A 23,589-nucleotide genomic window follows, 5' to 3' on the forward strand; every position below is an offset into this window, starting at 1 on the left:
CGTGTTGGTGCCCGTCCAGAGGCAGCCTGAGATTGACCTCACTTGAACCCTGGCCTGTGAACCCACCTCATGGGCTTGAGGATCAAATGAAGCGCTCCGCCAGGGCACAGAGTCATGAAGCTGTTGCTCTAGTTGTCTGGAGCTGTTGGGTGAGGCAGGGTGCGGCGGGGAGGAGCCGGGCGTGGCTCACAGGGACTGCCTGGGAAGGGCCCAGCCCTGGAGGGAGAGCACCATTTTCAGGAGGATGGTGAAATATTTATTTGGGGCAGGTTGGGAGGAGAGCTGTCCAGAGGGCAGCCATCAGGCTCTAGGACCTCTGCCAAGAAGCCTTCCAGACTGGCTGGGGCCACCTCTGGGCTCCGTGTCCCTGGCTTCATGCCACCCACACCAATCACCCCATGTGGCTGTGGCTCCTCTTCATGTCTGACCTCGTGTCCAGCCCCGCATGAGGCTGAGCTTCTTGAGGACAGGGCAGGCTCTCAGTCGACACTGTCCCCCAGCCTCACCCAGCCCAGCGCTGGGCACCAGGCAGGAGCTCAGGGTGTGAGAGCTGGGTAGGGGCGTGGGGAGTCCCAGCAGCTTGAAAGGAGCGTGGCCTGCCCTCTGCACCCTCCTTTTGGCTTGTCCTGGCATTGCTGACACCTCTTTTCTACCTAGGGGCTCTCTCTACAGCCTTCCGCCTCCCTCTTCACCCCCACTGCACTCTGAAGTGCTGGGTCCCTGGACCCTGCCTTTCCCAGCTGAGCCTTTGTGGGCTCCCTTCTGAGTTTTGTCATATTTTGCTCAGGTTCCTGCCTAACTGGAGGAGAGTGACGGCATCCAATTAGACCCCAAGTGCATATCCCATCTCAGGTATCAGAAGAACCTCTGGTTTGCAAGTAGCAGAAAAGCAGCTTTAGAAAGAGGAGAATTTAATGGCTCAAGGAATAGGGAAGTCCAGGAGTGGCCGTGGCTTCAGGCCTGGATAGTGACGGGCTTGAGGGTGGGCACTGGGCCAGGTGGTCTGCCGGCTGTCTCTCCAGGGTCCTGCACACCCTCAGGCAGCCTTGCCTTGTGGGGCCCACCAGTCTCGGAGCCCCAGGCTCCCTTCCTCCTGAAGGCAGTGGCTGCTTTGGCCTTGCCTATGCTCAATCCCCGGTCCCAAGGCCCAGGCCTGACTCATGACCATGCAACTGCAGTGGGAGTCCAGCGTGTCTCAGACCAAGGCACTTGGTCCAGGTGTCAGATCCCCACAGCCCCCGGGACGTCTGCTCAGAGTGAGGGTCCCCAACACCCACTCCTGATGCCCTTCTCCCCAAAGTGTCAGCACATAGTAGGTGCTCAGTAGCTCTGAACGACATCTTCCTCTCTGCTTGGCCTCCCCTCTTCTAGCATTGGCCTTCCCACTGTAGGTTCATTGCTTCCTACCCCCGGAGGATCCTGCTTCACTTATTTTTGCATTCATTCATGGGTTCACTCACCAACATTTACTGACAGGTGCTCAGTGCGGGCCCTGTGCTGGTGATGCTGGGACACAGATGCTGTCCCTGACCCAAGGAGGTCACAGCTGGGAGGAAAGGTACAATAGCAAGGGCAAATGCCAAGGGCTGTGGGACAGAGGAGGCACCCCCAGCACCCTGCAGACAGGGAGTGGGAGGCATCCCGGAGGAGGTGCAGGGTTCCTGCTTCCCTGGCTAAGTTTTATCTTCCTTGGAACAGGAGAGGGGAGGGCAGATGGGGTGTGAGCAGGCTCTGCTGGGAACCGGCAGGAAAGGACAGGTCAGGATGGGAGGGCAGGCCCCCCTCAGGATATGTCCTTAGCCCCTGGGTAAAGACAGCACCTTTCTCAAAGTCCTATTGTAATTACCCATTTTCTTGACTTACTGTCCCACCTCCATCCCAAATTCAAGGAGAAGCTGTTCTCCCCAGGACCCAGACCAGCCTGGCATGTGGAAGATGCTCAAATATCCCTGCCCAGCAACAGTTAGTCAAAGGAGTGAATTAACTAATTTATTTTAATCCCAGGAATTTGCTTAATCAATTTGGAGCCCACCTCCCAGCGCCGAAGAGTCCCTACCTAATTTCAGTATGCACAGAAGGACCCTGAGAAATATCTGTGGGCTGAGACGGCCCTCGCACTCACACAGCACATGCTACTGAAAGGTGCGGCTCACTCGGGAGGGATGTGAGGCCAGGACAACGAGGCAGCAGTTTATAAAACTGGCTCAGATCTTGTTAAAGCCACTCGTCACAATGCTCTTTTTGGCCACAACAGGGCAACCCCTGAGCTGAACCCCCATTACCCAGAAAGCCCACCAGCTCAGTGTACATGCATTCGTATGATTAAAGTCACAGCTGACAAAGGACGCCATGTATCTGAGGTCCCTTCACAGTGTGCAGTTCAGGAGAGAGAAAACAAGCCCGAATCAGTGTCAGGAAAGCCCCCAGGAAGCTCACAGACTTCTCCCCGATGGCAGGGTCACCCCATGTGCTGCTCCCATGAAGAGGGCAGTGGGGGCAGCCGCGGGGGGCCGGGACCACAGGCGGCAAGGGGGGGCTCCCTCTCCTGGGAAGGACAGGTGGCTGAGGTAAATCTCAGTGAGGACTCTGCCAGCTGTGACCCTGGGCAAGTCACCTCCGCTATGGAAACCCTCACCCAGAAGGTGGGACAAAGCACCTGTGTAGCATGTGATAAAGAGATAAAATGACAGGGTTGGTCCCAGGGTGGCCTGGAGGCAGGGGTGTCCCCCGAGGGCTGTGTGGAGAAGCCTCCTCCGCGAACTGACCCCACACCCCCCTTCCAATCTCTGGACACTGGGGTGTTAGAGCTCCCTGGGAACATCGATGTGCAAAGCAAGTGGTGGCAGCTCCCCCATCAGCTGACTACTTAGAACTGCGCCTTGGCCCTTAAGGATTAGAAGAGGATTCTGAATCATATTTAAAGCTGATATGTGTCCCTTATTCCTGTAGCTCTCTGCTTAAAGCTGCAGATTGCCCTTAACAGGCATAACAAGCAGACCACAGCTGCTTCTAAACCTGCAAAGCGAAGCCAGCCAGCGGCAGCTCTCTGCTGAGTGGCCAGGCCTGCTCACTGTAGGAGGTGGACGGCAGCTGCCTTTCGGATGAGCCTCGAGGTCAGGGGTGAGTTGGGTTTCAAGGCTTCGCGCTCTATCAGAAGGCTCCTGCAGAAGCAGAGACAGGGTATGTTGAAACTCCTGTAAGGATCTGGGGGCCTGGACCCAAGGCAGGACACGAGCGGCTCGTGCCCCAGCTGAAGTGGGCAGCAAGCAAGACACGCCCGCTCCCAGGTTGCTGGAGAGCAGGGAGGAATCACTGCAGAGGGGACAGGATGGACCACAGCCCAGAGGCAGGAGGTCTGAGGGGGAGAAAGCCTGGACCCGCAGCCCAGTGTTCCAGAGCAATGTGCCCTGCCTCGTGGCAGCTGCATGTGTATTTCTATGATTAATTGCTTAGTGTCAGTCCCCACATGGGAGGTAAGTTCCATGCAGCCAGGGCCCAGGTCTGCCTGCCCACCACTGCTTCAGCTCCCAGCACGGTCAGGGTGTAGGATGTGAGCCGAGGCCTGAAGAATCGGCAGGCGTCAGCCCACTGGAAAAGGAGAAAGGGGGTCCCAGGCACAGGGTGCAGCACATGCAAAGGCCCAGGGGCCTGAAAGAGCAGGACATACTTGGGTGGCTAGTTCGGCACGGCTAGGACGAGGAGAGGAACTGAGAGCCCCGCAGCCTCGAATCTTTACACCCTCAAAGGCGGGAGCCACCTCAGGCCAAGGGAGGTGGGAGCCTCTGGGCACATGGGAGCCCAGGGGGAGGCCCCCGTAAGCAGCTATGGCCAAAGACCTTCCCGAGCTTAGTTCTGGGACATGAACAAGCAACTCACCGGGCAAGGCTCCTGTGGGTGCCGGAGGGGCAGCTTAAAGCGGCGTGAATCAGCAGCTGGTTGAAGACATCCCTCTGAAAGGTCAGTGGGCAAGTCAGGCTCCCGTAGGTGGGATGAGGGACAGCGGCCCCCACCCCACGGCATGCCAGCCTGCTCTCAGGGTACTGGGGAACGTGAGAGATAAGGACCCTCAAATGCCCTGGACACCAGCACCTCGCAGAGACCGGGCCCAGGCCCTTGAGCTCCAGCTCCAGATGTGGCCCAGAGGCTCACCTGGGCTCTGCTGCCTCCGATCTGGACGATCTGGTAGCGGATTGGCAGGAGCAGTTCCACGACGCGGTTGGGGTTCCCACTCTCGGCCTCCACCAGGGCCCGGCACAGGGGCAGCCCCACGTCTTGGGCCAGGAGGTGCTGACAGTTGTCCCCTGGGGACCTGCCAGCCCAAGAAGGTGCCCTCAGTGGCCTGCAGGAGGCCTTGCCCCGGTCCTCTCATGGCATGTCGCCCCCAAATCAGGCACCCTGGGGAAGTAGCTGTCTTCCTCAACTCGGTGTCCCCCGCACTGTGTCTGATGCACAGTAGGTGCTCTGACCAGGTGAGCAGACAGACAGGCAGCCAGGGAGGGGAGAGAACGGGGCTCTAAACTCAGTTCCCCTGGGTTGAACTCTGCTGCTCGCCAGCAACCTGGCCTGGGTTTGCTCATCGGTGCTACAGGAGTGCCAACGCTGACTGTGCAGGGCCTCAGGACTGTGGGCAACGCCGCTGGGAACCTGGCCTGGAATTGCCACTGACTTTGGGGGCCAGGGGCAGCTCAGCCCGTGGTCCCAGCCGACACTCAGGGGGCAGCTGACCGTGGTGATGGGCACCCTCCACCAGGTCCCAGGACAAACCGCCAGCGGTCACGGCTCCTGCAGCTAACACTACAGGTGGGCGGTGAGGCCAGGCTGTGGAGGACCCCACCTCGCTGGACTCGCGCTGGCGCCCCCGTGGTTGAAACTGGCTGCCACCAGGGCCAGAACAGCACCAGCGAGGTGTGTCGCTTTGTCACTGCACCTCACTCTCCCAGTGGCTTGCTCAGCAGGTGCTGTCCCTGGTTTGCAGATGGAGACCCAGGCTCAGAGCAGAGGAGCACTTTGTCCAGGATCTCCGATCCTGGTCTCTCTGGTTCCAGGGCCTCATCCTGACCCTGGGGGCAGCTGTGCCCACGACAGGGAGGCCCTCACACCTGCCCAGGGGACGGGGAGGTAGCTCTGAGTCCTGTGGGAAATGGCCGCACGTGTCGGGGGCTGCACGCCTGTGGGACACACACCTCCATGGGCAACTGTACTCTCCAGCGGCCTCCACCCCAGCCTCCCTGGCGGGCATGGGGAGGCACTGAGCAGACCCCAGCACCCGTCACCCTCTCAGCAGGGTGCGGCCAACCCCACCCGCTGACAGGGTCTTTGAGGACCCTGGCCCTCTGCATACTCGCTGGCATCCTGCAGCGTGGCCAGCAGCTCCTCCGTGGTCCGCGGGTCCCGAGCGCCCAGGGATGCCATCAGGAAGTGCATGTCATTGAACAGCAGTATGTGGTCACGGCTGTGCTTCTGGGCCATGGGCAGGAGGTCCTGCCACCGCTCACCCACAGGCACTCCTGAGGACACGGGGAGGAGCCCCAGAGGCCTGGTGTGAGCGCAGTCTGGGCACGGGCCTCCTGCACCCACTCACCCCTGGGGACCCTACAATGCTGTGCAGGTGGAAGCCTGGCAGGTGAGCAGGGCTGACAAGTGGCGTGTGGCTCATGCTGAGGCCTTTAAGCCCAGTTCATGTTAAGTTCATTTAATTACAAAAGCAATAAATGGAAAAGGTAGAAAATAAATTTTAAAAGCTATTGAAGGGTATGAAATGAAGTCTCTGGCTCCTTTGACAAACCCCGAAGCCACTTCTAAATTCTCCCCCTGATTGTCACCGGGACGGCACCTGGTATATAACCGGTGCTTAAGAAAAATCTGCTTAATTAATAAAGAGCATGCTCTACCTGTGTGTCCAGATGTCTCAGCTCTGGACAGTCCCTACCTGTGCTTCCTCTTCCCCGCCACCTCCCATCTCCTGTCCCCCAATTCCTAGAAGTTACCAATTATTCCTACTTCTCCCAAGGGGCACCTCCCTAAACAGAGCTGTCGCCCTTGACCTCTGCCTCTCAGCCCATCGAATCAGATACAGCTCGGAAGTCTCCACTCTGTGTGGTGAGGGCAGCAAGTGGCTTTTCTCTTCTCTCCCCGTCCCGGCACCCGCAGCGTGCTTCCCAGCCTCCGTTCCTCCCAGCCTCTCCTCACATGGGCCCTGGGGCTTGAGGCCCCGGGCTCCCTGGAGAGTTCCAGGTGGTTCCAAGCTCTGACTCTGCAGGTGCAGGGTCAGCAGGATTCACCCTCCCCAGCCCCCTCCCCTCTCTACCCGGTTCTGGATGGTTAGCTGGACACGAGCCACAGGCCTCCTCCAGCCCAGCTTTGGCTTTGCTGCTCTCCCCCTGAACATCAACGAGCAGCAGCAGGCTTCTCACCAATCCCCTGGCCTCTGTCCTCGGCCCCACTGCTCACAGGGGTCTCTCAGAGGCAGCTGGGAGCCTCCCCGGCTTGGCCCTAGCAGGCTCCGTGCAGACTGGGATAAAAACCAAACCCCTCACCCTGCGCTCCCCGTGTGGGCTCCTGGCTCCCCGGCCTCTCGGCCTCCTCTGCTCCGTCTCACTGCACTGACCCGAACTTCCAGTCGCTCATCCCATACCAGGCTGCTTGCTTCTGTGTGCCAGGGGCTTAGGACAGGTTGCTCTGTGCATGTGACATCCTTTCCCATCTCTGCCTGGCAGAACCTTATACATCTACCCTTGGATTCACATTTCACCTCCACTAGGAAGCCTTCCCAGGACGCAGGGGAAACAGCTCACCCTGCCCGGGCCTCATCCCCACCCTGGCCTGCTGACCCAGGACCTAGAGAGGGTACAGGTTTGGGTCCACTGGGCCTGGGAGAGAGGGGAGAATAATCTGGTACCCCCAGAAGTCGCCTAGAAGCCCTCCATCACCCCACAGCTGTGGCCAACCCTATCCAGGCTACGTGCAGAGCATGGAGTGTTCAGGTTGAGAAACCTCTCTCAACACCAGGGACTTGAGAAGCTCTTACCTCCCTTGTTCTAGGAAAGGAGGCAGCACCCACAGAGAGGCAGCCTGGTGCCATCTGTGCCCACAGGCCTGACAGGCAGGCTGTGGGACTGGCAGGCACCCCCTGGGCGTGGAGTCTGAGACCTGTACCAAGGGGTGGGGGGACTGGGAAAGGACAGTGGTGGCCCGGGCCCTCTGGTCTCAGGCCAGCTGGGAGGCAGCTTCAGAACTGGGCCCAGGCTGCGGTCAGGCATACTGTCCCAAGGCTTGCAGCAGAACCCTGGGTAGTTGGGTAATGGCTTCCTGCCTGGCCCTGGGCCCAGAAGGTGGTGGGGAGCCCTCCATCACCCCAGAGCTGCCGCCACCTTCCATCTGCAGCCGGTACAGCACGGAGCAGCTATCCACCATGTCCAGCATGGCCCCGCTGGCCTGCAAGCTGGGGAGAATCTGGAAGACAAGGGTGGTGGGGCATGAGGGGCCACAGGCATGGGCAGAACATACCTGGCAGGGCCGTGTGTGGGGCTGACACGGAGCCAGCCCTTGGCACACGGAAGCCACTACCACAGTCCCCTCCACCTCAACCACTGGGACTATGCCCCTCACCAAGGGCTTGCACCACAGGCAGCCCTGAAACAAAGAGGCAGAGGAAAGAGCCCCCCACACTGCACCCCTGGGGGCGCAGGTGCTTCCTCCTGGCCTCTTCCACCTGCCACCCCCCCAGCCTTGGGCCACGCTGGTGGGAGGCTGTCTCACCCGTTCCTAGGGCCAGACTCAGCTGGTCTGCACCTCACAGCACACGATTGATTCATCATCATCCACGTTTTAGCAGAAATCCCGAGCACTCGGAAGGAGGACTTCCAGGAACTTCCTGTTTCCCTCTGGGGTTTACGTCCCCAAACCACCAGCATGTCGGCAGCCCCAGGCTTCTGTTATTAAGCGCTCACAGGGGTTCCCAGGAGCTGTGACTTAGGCTTTCACTCTTAAAAGGAGACCTAGGGTCTACAGGGAGGGGCCTGGGGAGCACTGTTTGGTGGGCACGGAGTTTGGGTTTGGGAAGATGAAAAAGTTCAGAGACGGATGGTGGTGGTGGGCACACAGCAGTGTGAATGTGCTTGATACCACTGGCTAACATGGTGAATTTTACGTCATGTGTATTCTGCTATAATACAAAAAGATTCCTATGGGCCAGATCAATGATTTTACCAAAGGGAAGCAAAAATCTAAAGTGACTGGAGAGAAGTTGGAGAGTTCAGAGATGACCAGCTTAGATGCAGAATTCTGCTGAGGCCCACGGGGTGAACTGAGTCAGCTGGATGTCTTCATCCCATTTGGGGTCACACCATGACTTCGGGCAAAAACTAACTCCATGGGGTTTTACACAGGAAGTGTGTTCTCGCTCCAGCTGTTGTTTCTGGCTGGGACAGAGCTGACGGACTCAGGGACATGGTAAAACTATAAGGCAAACTGCTGCAAGTAACCAACCTGAGTGCAAACAAGGACTTACGTGGTCGTCGTAAAGGGTGAGTGCAGCCTCGTACTCGCCCTGGGAAAACAAAGTTCCCACTGTCAGCATGTGGGAGAGGCAGAGGGTACCAGGGACAACTGCATGGAGGGCGGCCACGCCGGAGCCCACCCCCAGCACAGTCCAGAGGGGCACAGGCAGCCAGGAGGGGCTCGGGGTGGAGCAGAGACCCACTTCTTGGCTCCCCTGAGCAGCAGAGACAGTTTCTGCGAGGGCGTTCTTTCCCTAGAAGTGCGCAGCCAATTGCGGCAAGCTTTGCCGTGAATTCTTCTAATCTTTTCTCCTCTCTCCATTTTCCTTACTGTACGGTCAGTTGGGTTCATTGCTTTCTTCTAAACATTGGGTATCACTGTGTCCTCATCTTCCCAGCATTTCTCTCTGGACAGTTAGGGGGCGTCTACATCATCTCTATGACAGACAAGACTGCATGAAGCACCCTTATCAACGGGACCCAGTGGTGCAGTTCCTGGGGCCAAGGGTGTTCCCCACGCCCTCGCTGCGGCCTGGGGGGTGGGCGCTCGGCACTTCACTCCCGCAGCACAGACACTCAGTCTAAATTGTTTCCACAAACTGCACACGATGTAATGTATAATATCATACAACTTGATTTCCAAGTCCAGACAGTGAAAAATGCCTAAAATAGTTTAAGCCTGAAAAGCTCTTTGAAGACATTGATGCTCTATTGCATCAGGACACAATTCAAATGTGCAAACATGAGATATCAGTCTGTGGGACATAAAGTATAGAGAAACGTAGGAAAAGATTTCATTCTCTGAACATGGTCACAGGATGACAGCCTTCCATCTTACCTTTTCTATCAGATATAAAGCCCAGTGCCAATAGTTATGACAAGCGAGCATATCAGAGTCCTGAGGAAAGAAGAAGAGAATCAGACAAAAATTTAACAGCCTGTGGTAAGGTCTTGGGCACCAGCTCGGAGGTCCACCTGGCCAGGCATGTCCTCGTCGTCATCTCCTTCTGCTACAGGAGATGGCAAATAGTCCACCAGAATTCCTGGAGGGGACTAAGGCTGGGAAGCCCCAAAGCTAAGAAAGGGGAGGAGCAGGGCCAGCAGAGACGTCACTCCCTCTCAAACCTTGTCTTCCTTCTGTGTGGAGTGGAGAAAATGAATGAAAAATCCACCCCCCAGACAGTTGTGTCCAAATAGCACAGGGCACCCCAGTAAAGCCATGAAGATCACTGTGCCCCCACGGGACTGGCAAAGTTCATAAAACGGGCGCAGGGCTGACATTGGGGCAGCTACTGCTGACACGCTCTAGTCCCACCAGGAAGGCCGGCCCTCCTTCTGCGAGGCTGCTGCACACCTTCTCCTGCCTGATGCCACCTGACATCTCCAGGCAAGAGCAACTGGTAAGGCCTCCTCTGTGGCCATGTCTTCCTTACACCTGTGCTTGAGAACACCAAGCTGCCCGGCTCCCTCTCCCTCACAGGCCATGGTAGGCCTTGGTGTCTTGGCTCAAGCTGTTCCTTAGAAGCCCTCCATCTCCTTGGCCTTTGCCTGGAAAACTCCTACTCACCCTTCAATACTCAGCTCAGGGGTTGCTTCCTCCAGGAAGCCTTCCCTGACTGCTTCCCCTCAAGCCCAGATGGTTGGGATGCTTCCTCTGGGTTTTCATATCCCCAGGAGTGCCCCTCTCATGGTGTGGGTCATGTGCTGCTGGGAAGCTGCTCACTCCACTGGGCCAGTGGTAAAGGCCTTTGGAGGATACAGAAGACTGGGCTGGACTCTCAGTGGGGTCTCCAGGGCAGGGCACAGCCTAGAGCAGTAACTTGGCTGAGCTCTAGGCTGGCAGCCAAATGCCTGGGGCAGGTACAGGAGGAAGAGGAAAAAGAGCCCTAGCCACGCCATCTACCCCAGGGCTGTTCTGCCAGGCAAGAGGCTGCCAGGGGCTACAGTGGGGGACAGGTGCCGACATCAGGGGACAAGAGCCCCATGGGAGATGACCCCATGAGCCTGGGCTGCCTCATTTTAAATGTGTTTGGAAACAAAACCATTGGGAACTCGTTGGGGCCAAGAGCTTCCCAGTGGTCACAAGAACAGGTGTACAAATGAAACTAAGGCGCAGGAGGGTCGTGTTCTTGCCACAGGGTAGAGTCAGGCCTCCAGCACCAGGCCCAGTGGAATGGCAGGGTCTGAGGGAGGGATGTGAACAGAATATGCTTGAAGGCCCTGGCCAGCCTCCCAGGCTCCCCCCAGTTCTGCCTGGGCAAGTCCCTGGTCTTCAGCCAGGAGGCATGGCCACATGGCTGCACCCATCTCACCACAGATTCAGTGCTCCTGGGAAGAGCAGCCCGAGGCAGGGCCCCGCCCCCAGACCCCCACCCCCACTGGTACCTCTTCCGTGCCCTGTGTTTGGGGGTCTCAGAAAAACCTGAGTATGCACCTCATGCGATTACAGCTCTCATATATTATTTCACACCCACTCACCTGCTCCACCTATTTCATGCCCACTGCCAGGGAAGCCAGAAGCCTGCCTCCTTGGAAGGAGACTCGCACTGGACCGTGCCAGGCCAGGGAGCTGCTTGGACAAGTGACCGCGCTGCTTTCCTGCTCCCCGCCCAGTTCCTGGTCTCTCCTTGGCTCACTTCATCACTGAATCCTTGCTGCTTGGTGCCAGGCCCTGGCAGACTGGCCACGAGGGCCCAACCCCCACTTGCCAGCCCTGCAGACTCACGGCTGTGCCGTCATCCCCCCCCCCCGGGCTGCCAGCTGCACCAGGCACTCCAGGGGCGCCCTCCTCTGTCCCGCGCAGAGCCTGCTGGCCTGTGCTGACGGAGGGGGCAGCTGAGGGCCCTCCCAGGCCCCACCCATGCCAGGCTCTTGTTTCCCCGATAATTCATGATCCGTTCCTTTTATGCTAAACATCTCAAGCCCAATTCTAGAGCCACCTACGAAACACTGGCTGGTGTTCAGGAGTTTGTGGCTCCCAGAGGCACTGTGGCTCCCCAGAAACTCCTCCAAGTAGGACATGAGTTTCCCCAGAAATAAGCTGCACCGTGTAACTTCTGTCCATAAAGCCTCAGCTTAACTTGAGGGGACGGACCCCGCGGCAGGAGCCGTACCTTCCAGTGGGCTTCTGAGCGCTGCATGAATTCCAGTCCGTCCTTGATTTCTGCCTTCATCTCGTGAACGTGGGCAATGGTGTGCACGGACCACGCGTCCGCTGGGTCAACAGATAAAGCCTACACAGGGAGGGCGGAAGGCAGTTGGGATAATAAGCGTCAGTCAGGCTACGCAACGACGAGGCGTCTCGCGGTTACACAGGAGCACAAAGGGCCTGAGCCGGATGGGGGAGTACGGGCCTTAGTCTCTGCCTCCAGGTCACAGCGACCCCAAAGACCAGCCCCGCTGACCATCCACCTGCTGCTAGTGAGGGTATCACTGCCCATTTCACAGACCAGGAAAGAGCTCAGGAGGCTTTGTGACATGCCGCCAACCACACAGCTGCAGCTTTCCAAAGCCACGGCTTGTCCCCGGGGCCCCACAGTCTCCTGCATAAAGGTAAGTCGCCTGCAATGTGCCAAGCAGCCCGTCTGGGCCTGCTTCCCCCAGTGAGAGGTAATGACACTGGCCTCTCAGAGCTGCTGCAGATTGAAGAGGACACTGTGTGTGAACACTGTGCAGACTGTCCGGCGCCCCAGGGGCCCGTGGCTGCCCCTCCCACTAACACACATGTGATAACCACACGTGTGGCTTTCCAGGCTTGCTCTGACATTATATTATTAACAATAATGGCTGCTCGTGTGACAGGTGAGCTGGACAGACCAGTGAGGCAGGCGGGCACAAGGTCTGAGGCTCGCTCCACAGCAGCACTGGTCTTCTAGTCGTGGGTCCAGCTCACGGTTACCAAGTGCCTACTGAGTGCCAGGCATGGGGCACTGAGCTGCGGCCCCCGGGGCTCCTGTGGACAATCACACGAGGCTGGGTCCCCGACCAGATCACTGTTTCCCCAGCCCCGCGGCCTCCATCCCCACGCCTTTCATAGAGGCAGGGTTGGGAAGGCTCGTACACGTCTGGCCCTGGCCTGGCACCTGCTGTGGGGTCCATGCTGACAGGTGATGCCCCCGGCTCCAGCCCCGTTTGCATGGGCCCTGACCAGTCCACATGGGGTCACTGTAAGAAAGAGCATGTCTGTAGGAACGATGGGCACCCAGGGCAGAGCCCTGCAGACCAGCACACATCAGGAGATGACAGGAGCGTAACCGAGCAGGCTGGAGGTGGGGGCCCTGTGCGGGGACCCACTGAGCATGCTGTTCTCATGCACAGGGGCTCAGGGCTGCAGCTCGGTGGCAGGGCAGCGGGCCAGCTCTCGTCTCCCTGCCAAGATTAAGGCCCTGCCCCTCTTAGGATTATGACCAGCTTCCTCTCAAGGCTCCCTGGAACAGAGTCCAGATTGCCTCTGGATCTACAGGGCATAGGATCCGGCCCTGCTGGTACCGCCAGCCTTTGCTCCCAGAGCCTGCCCCACCCACCGCCGCCCTAAGCCTCGGCCCACCAGGCCTACCAAGTGCTCCACCCCCTGGGCTGAGGCTGTGCTTGGCTGCCCCCTTCCCCACTTCCTGCCCTTGGGGTTAGGCTTGCAGACACCAGGCCTGTGCCTTGCCATCATGAGGTCTCTCCAGACTCCAGCGGAGGCTGGTGCAGCCCGCCCGCACTCTCCTAGGAGGCTGGTGGCCATCATCCCGGCCTGGCTTCGCATAGGAATCACCTGCGGTGTGCTGACGTTGGGCTCAGAGTGCACACCTGCAGGACGGGGCATGAGGGCAGCAGAGGGGGGACCCCGTTCCACCACTGCCTCCTGCTGGGGTGTGGGCCTGACTTTTGGTTGCCTTCTGGTTTCTTGAACCATCCTGCTAGCCTTCAGGTGCCCTGATGGGTGCCACCCAACAGGGGGCCCAGCTCCATGGCCTCCAGGGGACTTTCTTGTGGCCACCCTGCTGGATGGCAGTGCCTGGTCACCCAAGCTATGGAGCCAAGATTGCTGTGAAGACCCCAGGTCCCACCAGCCCCTGACTCGTGGCTGTTACCCCCTCATGAGTGAAGGCCCTTCCCTGGGCCTCAGTTTCCTCCTGCAAGAAGAGGAGCTGGACAACAGGGACTCCGAGAAGCAGAGGACAGTGCACACCACGGGCCTGACCTCCGCTGCCTACTGCTTGGCCCTGGGACCCTGCTGAGGGGTGTCCACCACATGCCTGGGTACCCATTGGCACAGAGGGAGGGGCCTTGGTTGGAGAGAAGGGCTCAGCAATGCCTCATAGCTCTGCACCCTTCACCACTGTTCCCTCCAGATGGGCAGAGGTCCAGGGAAGGTGGACCCCAACCCACCCAGGAACAGCCTTTGTTTGCAATTACCACTCAACTCCTGGAAGCTTGGCGGTGGTAGTGACACTTAGAAATGTGAGGTTTGGGGTGGGAGAACCAACATTTATATGTGCTCCCCCCATGTAATCTGGTTCCTGCAGAGCCACTGGGCTCTGGGGATGACAGGCCTGGGGAGCTCAGAGCTGCTGTTCCGTGTGACCCCAAGTGAGAGAGGTGAACATGACCTACCCGGGCCTTGTCATCAGCTGCTCCCTGTCACCACGAGCCCTTCCCAGCATCTCCAAGGAAACAAGATGCAGAGTGGGGGCCTTGCCCAAGTCACTCACAAGAGGGGGCCCCCATGTGCTCTGCCACCTGAGGGTTGGCACTTCGGAAAGGGCCACGTACCTCTTTGGCCATCTTTTCTGCCTGATCATAGAAGTTGGTTTCCATCAATCCAAAAGAATAGATGCCCTTCACATAGCTAAAAACAGAGGAAAAAGATCTTAAGTGGACTGGGACTGTTCAACTCTCACCACGAACTCTTATGAGTTGAACTGTGTCCCCCAAAATGAGATGTGTGAATATATGCCCTAATTTGGAGCTAGGGTGTTAGCAGGTGAGATCAAGCTGAACTGAGGTCATCCCGGATTGGGGTGGCCCTAACCCCACTGATGGGTGTCCTTACAAGAGAACAGCGGGGGAGATTTGGACAGAGACACAGACACACGCAGAGGGCGCCACATGGAGACAGCAGCAAGGTCGGAGTGAGGCAGCTCCAAGCTAAGGATGCCAAGGACGGCTGGCAGCCAGAGGCTGAGGAGAGGCACGGAAGGACCTGCCCCCAGAGCTTCGGAGGGCGCGCAGCCCTGCTGACACTTCTGACATCTGGGCCTCCAGACAGTGAGAGGATGGATTTCTGTTGTTTTAAGCCACCGGCTTCGTCGCACTTTGCTATGGCAGCCCTAGGAGATTGTGTAACACACCCCGCCAGGAGCTGGCCCCTGCCGGTACCTCGCCAGGTACTGCGTCTCCCAGCAAGTCAATGCTTCTGACTGGTGAGGAGTAGTGTGACCTTCTCCATTTGCACAATCAGTCAAGCTCCCAACCCTGTCCCCACCTCCTCTTATACATCAATGCAGCATCTCCATTGAGGGCGACAGGGGCCCTCTCCACCTCTCTCCTGTCTGCCTGGTGCCAGAGGCACAGCCCAGGACACTCTCCCAGGAAACCTCGGTGACTGGGGACTGACAGTGGCTTCACTGCTTGGCAGTTCTGTGCACGGCCCTGGGCCGGCCTGACCTGCACCCACCAGGTGGCTCCTCCCCGGCCTCTGCTCCTAGAGGCCGGAACCCTGTCTGTCTGACCCATCTGTAACCTGTGGCGCCCACGCGCCCAGGCAGTCACCTGTGAAATAGGCACTCTTGCCTATGGTTTCATAGGCTTGTGTGACAGTGAGACAGAGTGACTGGGTTTCTATCTGTGACTCAGGTGTGATTTTTACTCCCACGCATAGAAACAAACTCTAGCTTTTATATTCTTGGAAGCAATGTTCTATGCACTGGCTTCTAGGCTTTTCTTTTCTTTGAAATATGTATTGAATTCTTATTGGGGTCACTTAACCCTCCACATTTACACGTGCATTGAATACTTCAGTGAGCCAAGTACTGCGAGGCTCCTGTGATGATTGAGTTTATGTGTCAGCCTGGCTGGGCTATGGTACCAGCTGTTGATCAGACACTATCCAGATGTTTCTGGGAAGGTGATTTTTAGATGGGGTTAACATGTAAATCAGCAGACCTGGAGTAAAGTCGATTGCCCTCTGTAATATGGGTGGGCCTCATCCAGTTGGTAGAAGCCTTAAAAGAAAAGACTCAGGTCCCCAGAAAAGGAAGGAATTCTGCTTCCAGACTGTCATACAGAAACCCTGCCTGGTTTCCAGACTGCTAACCTGTCCTGCAGATATTGGACTTGCCAGTCCCCACAGTCATATGAGCTAATTCTTCAAAATCAATCAGTCAACTAATCTCTTTCTCTCTCTCTCAATATAGATATATACAGATAAATATTCATATCCTATTGGTTCTATTTCTCTAGGGAGCTCTGATCAATACAGCTCTTCAATCTATTAGCCCATTTGATTTCCACAATCCTATGATCAAGACGCAGTGGAGGTGTTCGTGTACAGTGGCCACTTGGGCTCTTCACAGACATCCCAGGCCCCCCTTTCCTCCCGAGCACACAGAACTGCACTGCCTGGCCTCCTGTTGGGGGGTGACCAGCTCTGGCCAATGACTGGTGAGTACCAGGATATGCTTTTCACTCAGCACCTGCCATTGTTGGGTCCCACAGGAGAGCAACCTTTTCCCTCTTAGCAACTAGTGTGTCCAGCGAGCAGTTGCTTCCTTGGCTGGGATTCCGGAGGAAGACAATGACATGGGCACAGAGCCCTTAGTCCTCCCATGAAGGGCATGTAGTGTGTGTAAGAAGTAAACCTCTGGAGACAAATACCCAGGGGATGTTTGTTACTGCAATAAGAACTACCCTGTGCTGACTGATACACAATGGCACTACCTCATTCACAGGATGGGATGAAGATAAATGAAGAAATTGAACACTTTAAAGCACAGGCTGAATCCAACAGGAGTCTCATGAATTTTAGGGTGGGGCCAGGAGAGGTGCCATGTGTTTAAGGCAGAGGAGACAGGATGGAAAATAAAATGCTGTGATTTCCAATGGACACGTACCTGCTAAGGGGGATGTCGGGTTTCCAGAAGGGGTAAACTCGAGCCACAGAATCTCGCATCTGTTCCTGGTAGCCCAGGTAAAAATAGGCATCGTGGGAAAATTTCAGGGCCAGCATGTCTGTCGGATGGTCACAGAGAATCTGTTCCCAGAGCTCACAGGCTTTCGGAAAGTTCCTGGAAGCCAAGAGAGGTTCCCCACAGAAGGGAACATATAGCTCACACACACTGGGCGCAGAAGGCATGGTCTCCTGCCTCTGTCACCATCTGCACTCGGCTGGACACGAGGAGTTTCCAGGTTGGGTTCTGGCTCAGAAAATTGAAAAACCAGTGGGAAGCTTTACTCTGGACCTCAAGGAAAGAAAACTGGTTTAACAAATTGTCAAATACAAGTTCACCCACAGAGGCCATGAACCAGCTGCAGGAGTCTCGGAGGTGGAACTGCATCTGGCTGACATCTGGCTGACTCACCAGGAAGAACAGGCAGAACTTTCTTGCTGCTGTTTCAGAATCCTTACCCAGCCCGCTCAGGGCACCTAGGCCTGCAGGGCTTCTCCCCCGCCAGAGCAGATGCAGGCACTGTCCCGGAGACAGGTCTAGGACCAGAATGCCATACACAGCGGGATTACAGGATCGCACGGCAGCAAGACAGACTGACTGAGGCAGGGCCCTACCTGGAAGGCTGTGAGATGTTCAGAAGGGCAAGAAGCATAAGGGTAGGAGGTTTTTTCTCTCTTTTTCTTTTACAGAAGATGTCTGTAATGTGGTCCTATTATTTTTAGTGACAAAAATAATAACCATTTTATTTAATGAAATAGAATAAGTTGCTTTGAATGTGACATTGGGAATCCTAGCCAACTACTTCATTCAGCAGTCAGCTGGGACAGAATGCAGGGGGATGTGACTTTGAAGCAGAGGGCGCGGGAGCAGGATCAGAGTTACCCTCGGTCCCCTTCCCCAAGGGTGCTGGGTCAGCCTGTGGCATCACCCAGTATGGCCTCGGAGCACCAGCCCTGGCCTGGGGAGGCCCCTTACCCCTTGGCAAAGGTTGCTACTGCAGACACGTGCAGCTGCTCCCGCGGCGTCAGCGGCTGTGTTTTGGAAATCTCCACCATCGTCCTCACAGCCAGGTCCAGCTCTTTGTCCAGTTTCACAGAGCTTCCGGTGCCAATCAGCACGAGGCCGTTAGAGATGACTTGGCCCATCGCTGGTGAAAGGTTGGAAAACAGCTGGTGATTCAGACAGTCCAGCCCAGCCCAGCCCAGAGCCCACTGGAAATAAACACCCCACATCCCAGGGGGGGCAAGCCAGGTGGCAGGCAGGCTGTGTGCCCCACCCCTGCAACAGGCCACAACTCAGCCTGGGCCTCGCAGTAAGTGTGGAAGAGCGGCAGCCCTCAAACATTCTGCACCTCCACAAATATTTTTCTGATGAGGGCACTCTGGTGAATGCCAGTGTCTGCAGCACCTTCCCCTTCACCCTGTGAACCAGTTAGGGGCTGCCTGCGGGCTCCCATGGCCCCCAGCCCCTCCTCGTCAGCTGATATCATCACCGTAACCAGCACAGGGCCTCCAGGGAGGCACTCAGGAGATGCTGTCTGGGGACTGGTCCCCAGAGCTCTGAAGCCATGGTTCTGTCTCAGCCCTCCATGCACTGTGAGCTCGGAGGGGTGGGGGGTGCGCCTCGTGGCACCGGCAGCAGCCTTGCTGGCAGACAGCTACCTGGGCTTCCCACAACCTTGACAAGGTGTCGGCTAGCATTTGGAACTCAGTCACTCCTGCAGGCCTGGGACCACCCCGAAGTGCTAGTGACCCCTGCTTCTAACTTGGGACCTGCAGTCTGCTCAGAGAGCCTGAGCCCACCCTTGCCTACTGGTCCCCACAAGCCGGGCTCAACTTATGTCTTCCCTCTTCCTGTGCCCCCAGCCCTCAGGGGGACCTGGTCGTAGTGGGGTGGGAAGGGTGGTCCCTGCTGCCCTGCCCTCCTCAGCCCTTCTCATAGACCCAGAACCCCACCCCACATGGGGCCACCCTCCCGGGGTTCTGGAATGTCTCTCCATGCCTGCTGCACACATGGCTTGCCTGAATGCCACCTCTGTTATGGGGCCCCAGCTGCTCTGGGTGAGGCCTCCCCGATGCTCTGATAGACTGTGTAGGTACCTCCTGTGTTCCAGGGGCAGGCTTCAGATTCAGTCAGCCTCGTGTGATCCCAGACCCCCAACTACCAGCTGGGTGGTTTGGGGATGTTTCTTACTCTCTCTGAACCTCAGTATTCTCATCTGAGAAATGGGATCAGTATTGTTCTTGAAGAACTAATGAACAATTACAGGGAAAATGGGAAAGATGCCTTCAATGGAGCCTGGCATCTCTATGGGAGCAGCTGCCATTCTAGGCTGTGGCTGTCTCCTTCCCTCCCTCTATGTCAGTGCCAGCCCAGCCACTGCCACCCGGGCTGTCTCCCACAACCCAGCTGAGACTCTCAGTCAGGGAGCCAGAGGGCGGCACCTGTGAGGCAGGGCCCCTCAGCCCAGGGAAAAGCATCACTCACCAAAGGTTGGATCTGCTGCTTTGAGCTTTGACAGGCAGCCCTCAATGCCACCAAGACTCTTGTCATTGGTCCATTTTACATACTGAAATAAAAAACGTAAGACAAAGTGTCCCCAGGGAGTCCTTAGTTCAAGTTAATGAGGGCGTGTATCTAATCTGCGTCGGTTTTTTTGCCTAGATCACTATTTTCTGGCCTCTAACAATAACTGGGTTGACCTCATATGAGGAGATCAAGTACCCTTAACTCAGGGCACATTTTCTAGGGCTGGTGAGGCTGACACTTCCAAGCAAGAAACACCTGGAGGAAGGTTCTTCCTGACAGGTGACTGTCCCCACCATCAGCTTCTTCAGCCATGAGAGGGGCCTTGAAGCTGGGCACCACAGTCGAGACCTTCCCACTTCTTCCTCCTTCCTGTTACAAAGCACCTCAGCAAATACGCATCCCAGAAAGCTAGGAAGAGACACGAAAGCTGAAGGATCAAATTTACACTTCATCTCATCTCATCACCGTTTTTGACAATTTTGTGTATTTGCTTCTAGTCTGTTTTAAGAGGCCAGGCCTACCCCGGCAGATGTCTAACCTACACCTACACAGAATTAGCACATGTATTTTAACAAGACACAGGGGAACTGGCGCAGAGACTCAAAGAGCCCATGCTCTAACACAGGATGGCACAGAGACACCGATACACAGGATGGAAAATGCACAGCAGAGGTCAGGGTGGGCTGTCACTGCATTGAGGAATGTGCCACGTAACAAACAGAGTGTCCTACAGAGGGGACAAAAAGAGCTCAAATGCACACAGTGAGACACTGGCAAGCTAAGGGCATTTCACCATTCGTTTCTTTACTACTCTTATGTTTCTAGAAGCTTCTTTGGTCCCTCTATTGTGTGGATGCAGTCAGCAGGCAGTGGCCTCACCGCTCACAATAAAGCCCAGCTGAGGTTTTCTGCTGCTGTCTGTAGACCCAGGCACACCTCCCTCCCCCAACTCACGGCACGAGTCAGCTCAGCTCTCTAATTTCCCCACCTGTCAACAAAGTAGCTGGACCTCACCTCTGAGACCCTCCTAGTTCTAATCTACAGGCTCCTTCACTGGGGTCAGACGTGACTGGTAATGCGGTGAGAGCAGTATCGTCACAAATTAGCCCCTGGACAGGGCCCCATGCCCTACACAGAGGAGTCCATATCAACCCCTCAGCAGGCCTCACGGGGACAATGGCTGGGGGGCACCACTGCTGTCTGCCTGCCACCACAGGGCCCTCTCAGCCATCGACAGAGATGATCCCCACACATTCCCGAATACTGGGGTACAGAGTACATAGATCCCATTGCCGTCTATTGCTAACATCACCAGAAAGCTTAAAAAATCATCCACCACTTTCCCAGTTACTGGCTGTGGGGCTTTGGTTCGGCCTGAGCCATTGGTCCCGCACAAGGATGTTTCAAAGTGTTATGAAGAATGTTTGGGTCCTCATGGAGCCCTACTGCCCCCAAGATTACCGGGAGATCTGGGTGGGAATGGCACGAACGCCTTCACTGTTCACCAGACGGGAGTGCTGATAAACCTGGGAAGCTTCAAGTCCTGCACCTACTCACGTCCGTCAGTACCCAGCTCTTCCTGGAGACTACATCCCCGGACTCGTCGGCCTGGCCATGAACTTAGGCAATGGAAATGTGCAGCAGGGCCATGGACCCGTGTAAATACCATTTACTTCAGGGCATCAATAAATGCAGATGGAAGATGTGCCTAAAACTTTTAAAATTAATTAAAAGCATTTGCCAATTACAAAAAAACAGAAAGGCCGCCCCTTCCGTCAGCGGGCATACCTGGGTCAGGGTGGCGTCAAACAGCCTGCAGGCCTCATTGCTGGGGGTTGACAGCGGGAGTCCCGCATCCTTCCATGCCTACACACAGCAAGATGGGATTATCAGGGCCTTATTCCATGGAGTCTTCCATCATGAACACACAGACCCCAACCTGAGCAGGAAGAGCTCTGAATGCCTAGCACCGTGCAGGAATGGGTTTCTGTAAGATCCGGTCTTGGCGAGGCAGGCATGGCCTCCCAGATTTCAGATACGGGGCAAGCCTGCGACAGCTGACCCCTGGGTGGGACGGAAGCCAGTGCAAAACCCAGAGGCCTCTAGATAGCTGTGCCCTCGGGGGGGCCTCCTTCAGACCCCTGGGTGATCCCTCTGTGAAATGGGGCTCGGGTAGCGGCACGGCTGATTGTGAAGTTTCCTCCGGGAGCAGACACTCAGTAAACAGGAGTCCCTGATCGGCTGCGGGGTCCAGCGCTAGCGTGCAAGGCACTGACAAGGCATGCACTGTGGGCCAGCCACTGAAACAGTCCCTCTCTTTCCACCTCGTCCGGCGATCCGGACCGACATCTTGAGAAGGGCGCTGTCACAGCCCTGCCTGTGGAGGCCTGAGCGCGGCGTACCGACCCGGGTCTCCCCTACTCCCGCAGGCACAGCGGGCCCCGCCGAGGGTGCACTGCGGGGCCTGGGGGCGGGTGTCCCGGCTCCTCTAACTCCGCCTTCCCCTCTGCGGCCCGGGCCCAGGCTCCCTGCCCTGGAGGCCGGCATGGGGCGATGCTGGGCCCCGCCTGGGTTAGTGCTTTTCAGGAGGTCCCGCTCGGGGTCTCTGCGGGGACCTGGCGCGCGCCGCGGATCCCCGGTCCGGCGGGTGCGCCCAGGACGCCCGGCCACCCCCGGGGCGCTGGGGTGAACAGCCGGGCCGGGCCGGCGTCCGCGTACCTGGCAGTCGCGCAGCGGCGCGGTCGCGGCCATGGGGCCCAGGGCGCGTCCGGCTCCGGCGGCCTTCCGGGCGGGGTGCGGCGGCCGCGCTCTGCCGCTCGCTCACTGGCCGGCGGGGCACGACCCGCCCGCCGGCAGAGGCCCCGGCGGCTCCGAGGGGGCGGCTCCCAGCCGCGGCGGGAGGCGGGAGGCGGGCCGCGGGTGGGGCGCCCGGGGGGCCTGCGGGCGGCCTCACCGGCCTTCCCCGCGCCTGCCTCCCACCCCCTCCCCAGCCCCTCGGGGGGTCGTCCCTGCCGGGGACCCTCTTGGGAGGCAGGGGAGCCCGGGGACACGGTCCTTTGCCAAACCCTTGCCACCCACTCGGAAGCCACAGCGCGTTCAGAGAGGGTACTTGCGGTCACCAGCTCAGGAGCCTGCCTGTGCCACCCCGCCGGAGCCCCGGGGCCCAGCCCTCTCGCTCCCCCTCGAGGCCTCCGGTCCTCTCCCGCTCCCCCGGAGCTCTGCCCTGAGCCGCAAACCCCCTGCCTGGGCTGCTCCCGCCAGGTTTAATGGAACCCTCGCCACCTGTCTCTCAGGGCGGGCGTCCAGGGCGCCGTCCCAGCGCAGCGTCAGAGCCTGTCCTTATTTTAAATGTTGATGTTTTATTCACCATGGACTTTTGGCATTAATTTTGATTTTCAAAATATTGCATTAAACTATTACTCGTCTTATGTAAAAGATGAAACTATACAATTCTCAGAAGAAAATCTAAGGGTAAATCTTCGTGATGTTAGATTTGGCAATAGTTTCTTATATATGACTCCAAAGACAAGCAACAAAAGAAAACAGTAAAACTGAGTTCCGCCGCAATTTAAAAATGTTCCTGTGTCAAAGGACTATCAAGAAAATAAAAAGACAAACTACAGAACGGGAGAAAATATTTGCAAATCACGTATTGCAAAGAGTCTAGTATCCAGAATACATGTAAAAACTCTTACAACTTAATAGAAGACAACAAACAGCCCAATTTTAAGAAGCAGAGCATGTGATTAGATACGAATGGCCAGTAAACACCTGAAAAGAGGCTCAACATCATTAATTATCAGGGAAATGCAAACCAAAGCCACGATGAGAGGCTACTTCACACCCACTAGGACGGCTAGAATTTAAAAAAAAAAGATTAAGAAGACTAAGTGTGGGCAAAGACATGGAGAAACTGGGACTTCCAGACATCGTTGGTGGGAAAGTAAAATGGTGCAGCCGCTGAGGGAAACAGGTGACTGCTCAAAAAGTTAAAATAGAATGTCTTAACAATTCCACCCCTAGGTGGCACAGGTGCTGGCCCTTTACTTCCACCTTGGGGGTCAGGGGTGGCCTGGGCTGGAGAGGCAAAGCCCGAGCTGGGGAGCGGCGGAGTTTAACGTACAGGGAAGTTTGAGTTTTGACCCTTACAGGGACCCAGACGTTTTAATCAGACTGAATAACAGTTCTACTTTTTCACAAAAAGTGAAGACAGGACTCCTTACACAAGGCCTGGGAAAGAACTATCCTCACACAGTGCGTCAGCAGGAGTGGGGGCAGGGGGGCAAGAATTTCTTAAAATGTGAGATCTGCTTACCTAATGTACGGGTTCCCTACCCCATCCCAGCCCAATGAGGGAACAGGCCCAAGGGAGCTTAGCAACATTATTTATAGACAGACGTAGAAAG

General features: G+C 56.9%; 2 protein-coding genes and 1 long non-coding RNA gene across 7 annotated transcripts in view; 1 reads left to right on the top strand and 2 right to left on the bottom strand.

Moving 5' to 3' along the window:
• The window catches only part of GTSE1 (G2 and S-phase expressed 1), a 26,430-nt gene extending 24,637 nt beyond the window's left edge, over nt 1–1,793 (bottom strand). For 3 of the 4 annotated variants that reach the window (XR_008999557.1, XM_036906603.2, XM_057508424.1), the window contains exon 1: nt 67–1,793. The gene's annotated coding sequence lies outside the window, so the exon portion shown is untranslated. Of the gene's footprint in view, nt 1–42 lie in introns of all 4 variants that reach the window. The other variant, XM_057508426.1, reaches the window with a different exon arrangement.
• A 182-nt stretch (nt 1,794–1,975) lies between these two features.
• Nucleotides 1,976–22,064, bottom strand: TTC38 (tetratricopeptide repeat domain 38). 2 transcript variants are annotated; one of them, XM_036906625.2, is made up of 14 exons: nt 21,902–22,061; nt 20,972–21,049; nt 19,142–19,223; nt 17,630–17,801; nt 16,598–16,771; nt 14,259–14,334; nt 11,612–11,731; nt 9,337–9,396; nt 8,510–8,548; nt 7,371–7,452; nt 5,342–5,507; nt 4,150–4,309; nt 3,877–3,950; nt 1,976–3,161 (listed from the first exon to the last, which is right to left on the bottom strand). In XM_036906625.2, the coding sequence occupies exons 1-14, from the start codon at nt 21,932–21,934 to the stop codon at nt 3,068–3,070; spliced, it is 1,410 nt and encodes a 469-aa protein (XP_036762520.2). In that variant the 5' UTR covers nt 21,935–22,061; the 3' UTR covers nt 1,976–3,067. The 2 variants fall into 2 exon arrangements, with proteins under 2 accessions (XP_036762520.2, XP_036762519.2); XM_036906624.2 differs by lacking the exon at nt 3,877–3,950 and having other exon boundaries at nt 21,902–22,064.
• On the top strand, nt 17,041–20,890 carry LOC130678915 (uncharacterized). Its single transcript, XR_008991870.1, has 2 exons — nt 17,041–17,310; nt 20,692–20,890. It is a non-coding gene; the product is annotated as an uncharacterized LOC130678915 (long non-coding RNA).
• Nucleotides 22,065–23,589: the final 1,525 nt, after the last annotated feature.

Source organism: Manis pentadactyla, chromosome 10 (genome assembly GCF_030020395.1).
Source record: "Manis pentadactyla isolate mManPen7 chromosome 10, mManPen7.hap1, whole genome shotgun sequence".
Classification (NCBI taxonomy): domain Eukaryota; kingdom Metazoa; phylum Chordata; class Mammalia; order Pholidota; family Manidae; genus Manis; species Manis pentadactyla.

Bases quoted from the DNA above. Each gene is read 5' to 3' on its own strand.
- TTC38 (XM_036906624.2), bottom strand. From the start codon at position 21,934: ATGGCCGCGACCGCGCCGCTGCGCGACTGCCAG. The intron at 14,335-16,597 runs GTACGTGTCCAT...CTCTGTTTTTAG, and splicing joins CCCGACATCCCCCTTAGCAG to CTATGTGAAGGGCATCTATT. The intron at 11,732-14,258 runs GTACGTGGCCCT...CTCCCTGTGTAG, and splicing joins CAGAAAAGATGGCCAAAGAG to GCTTTATCTGTTGACCCAGC.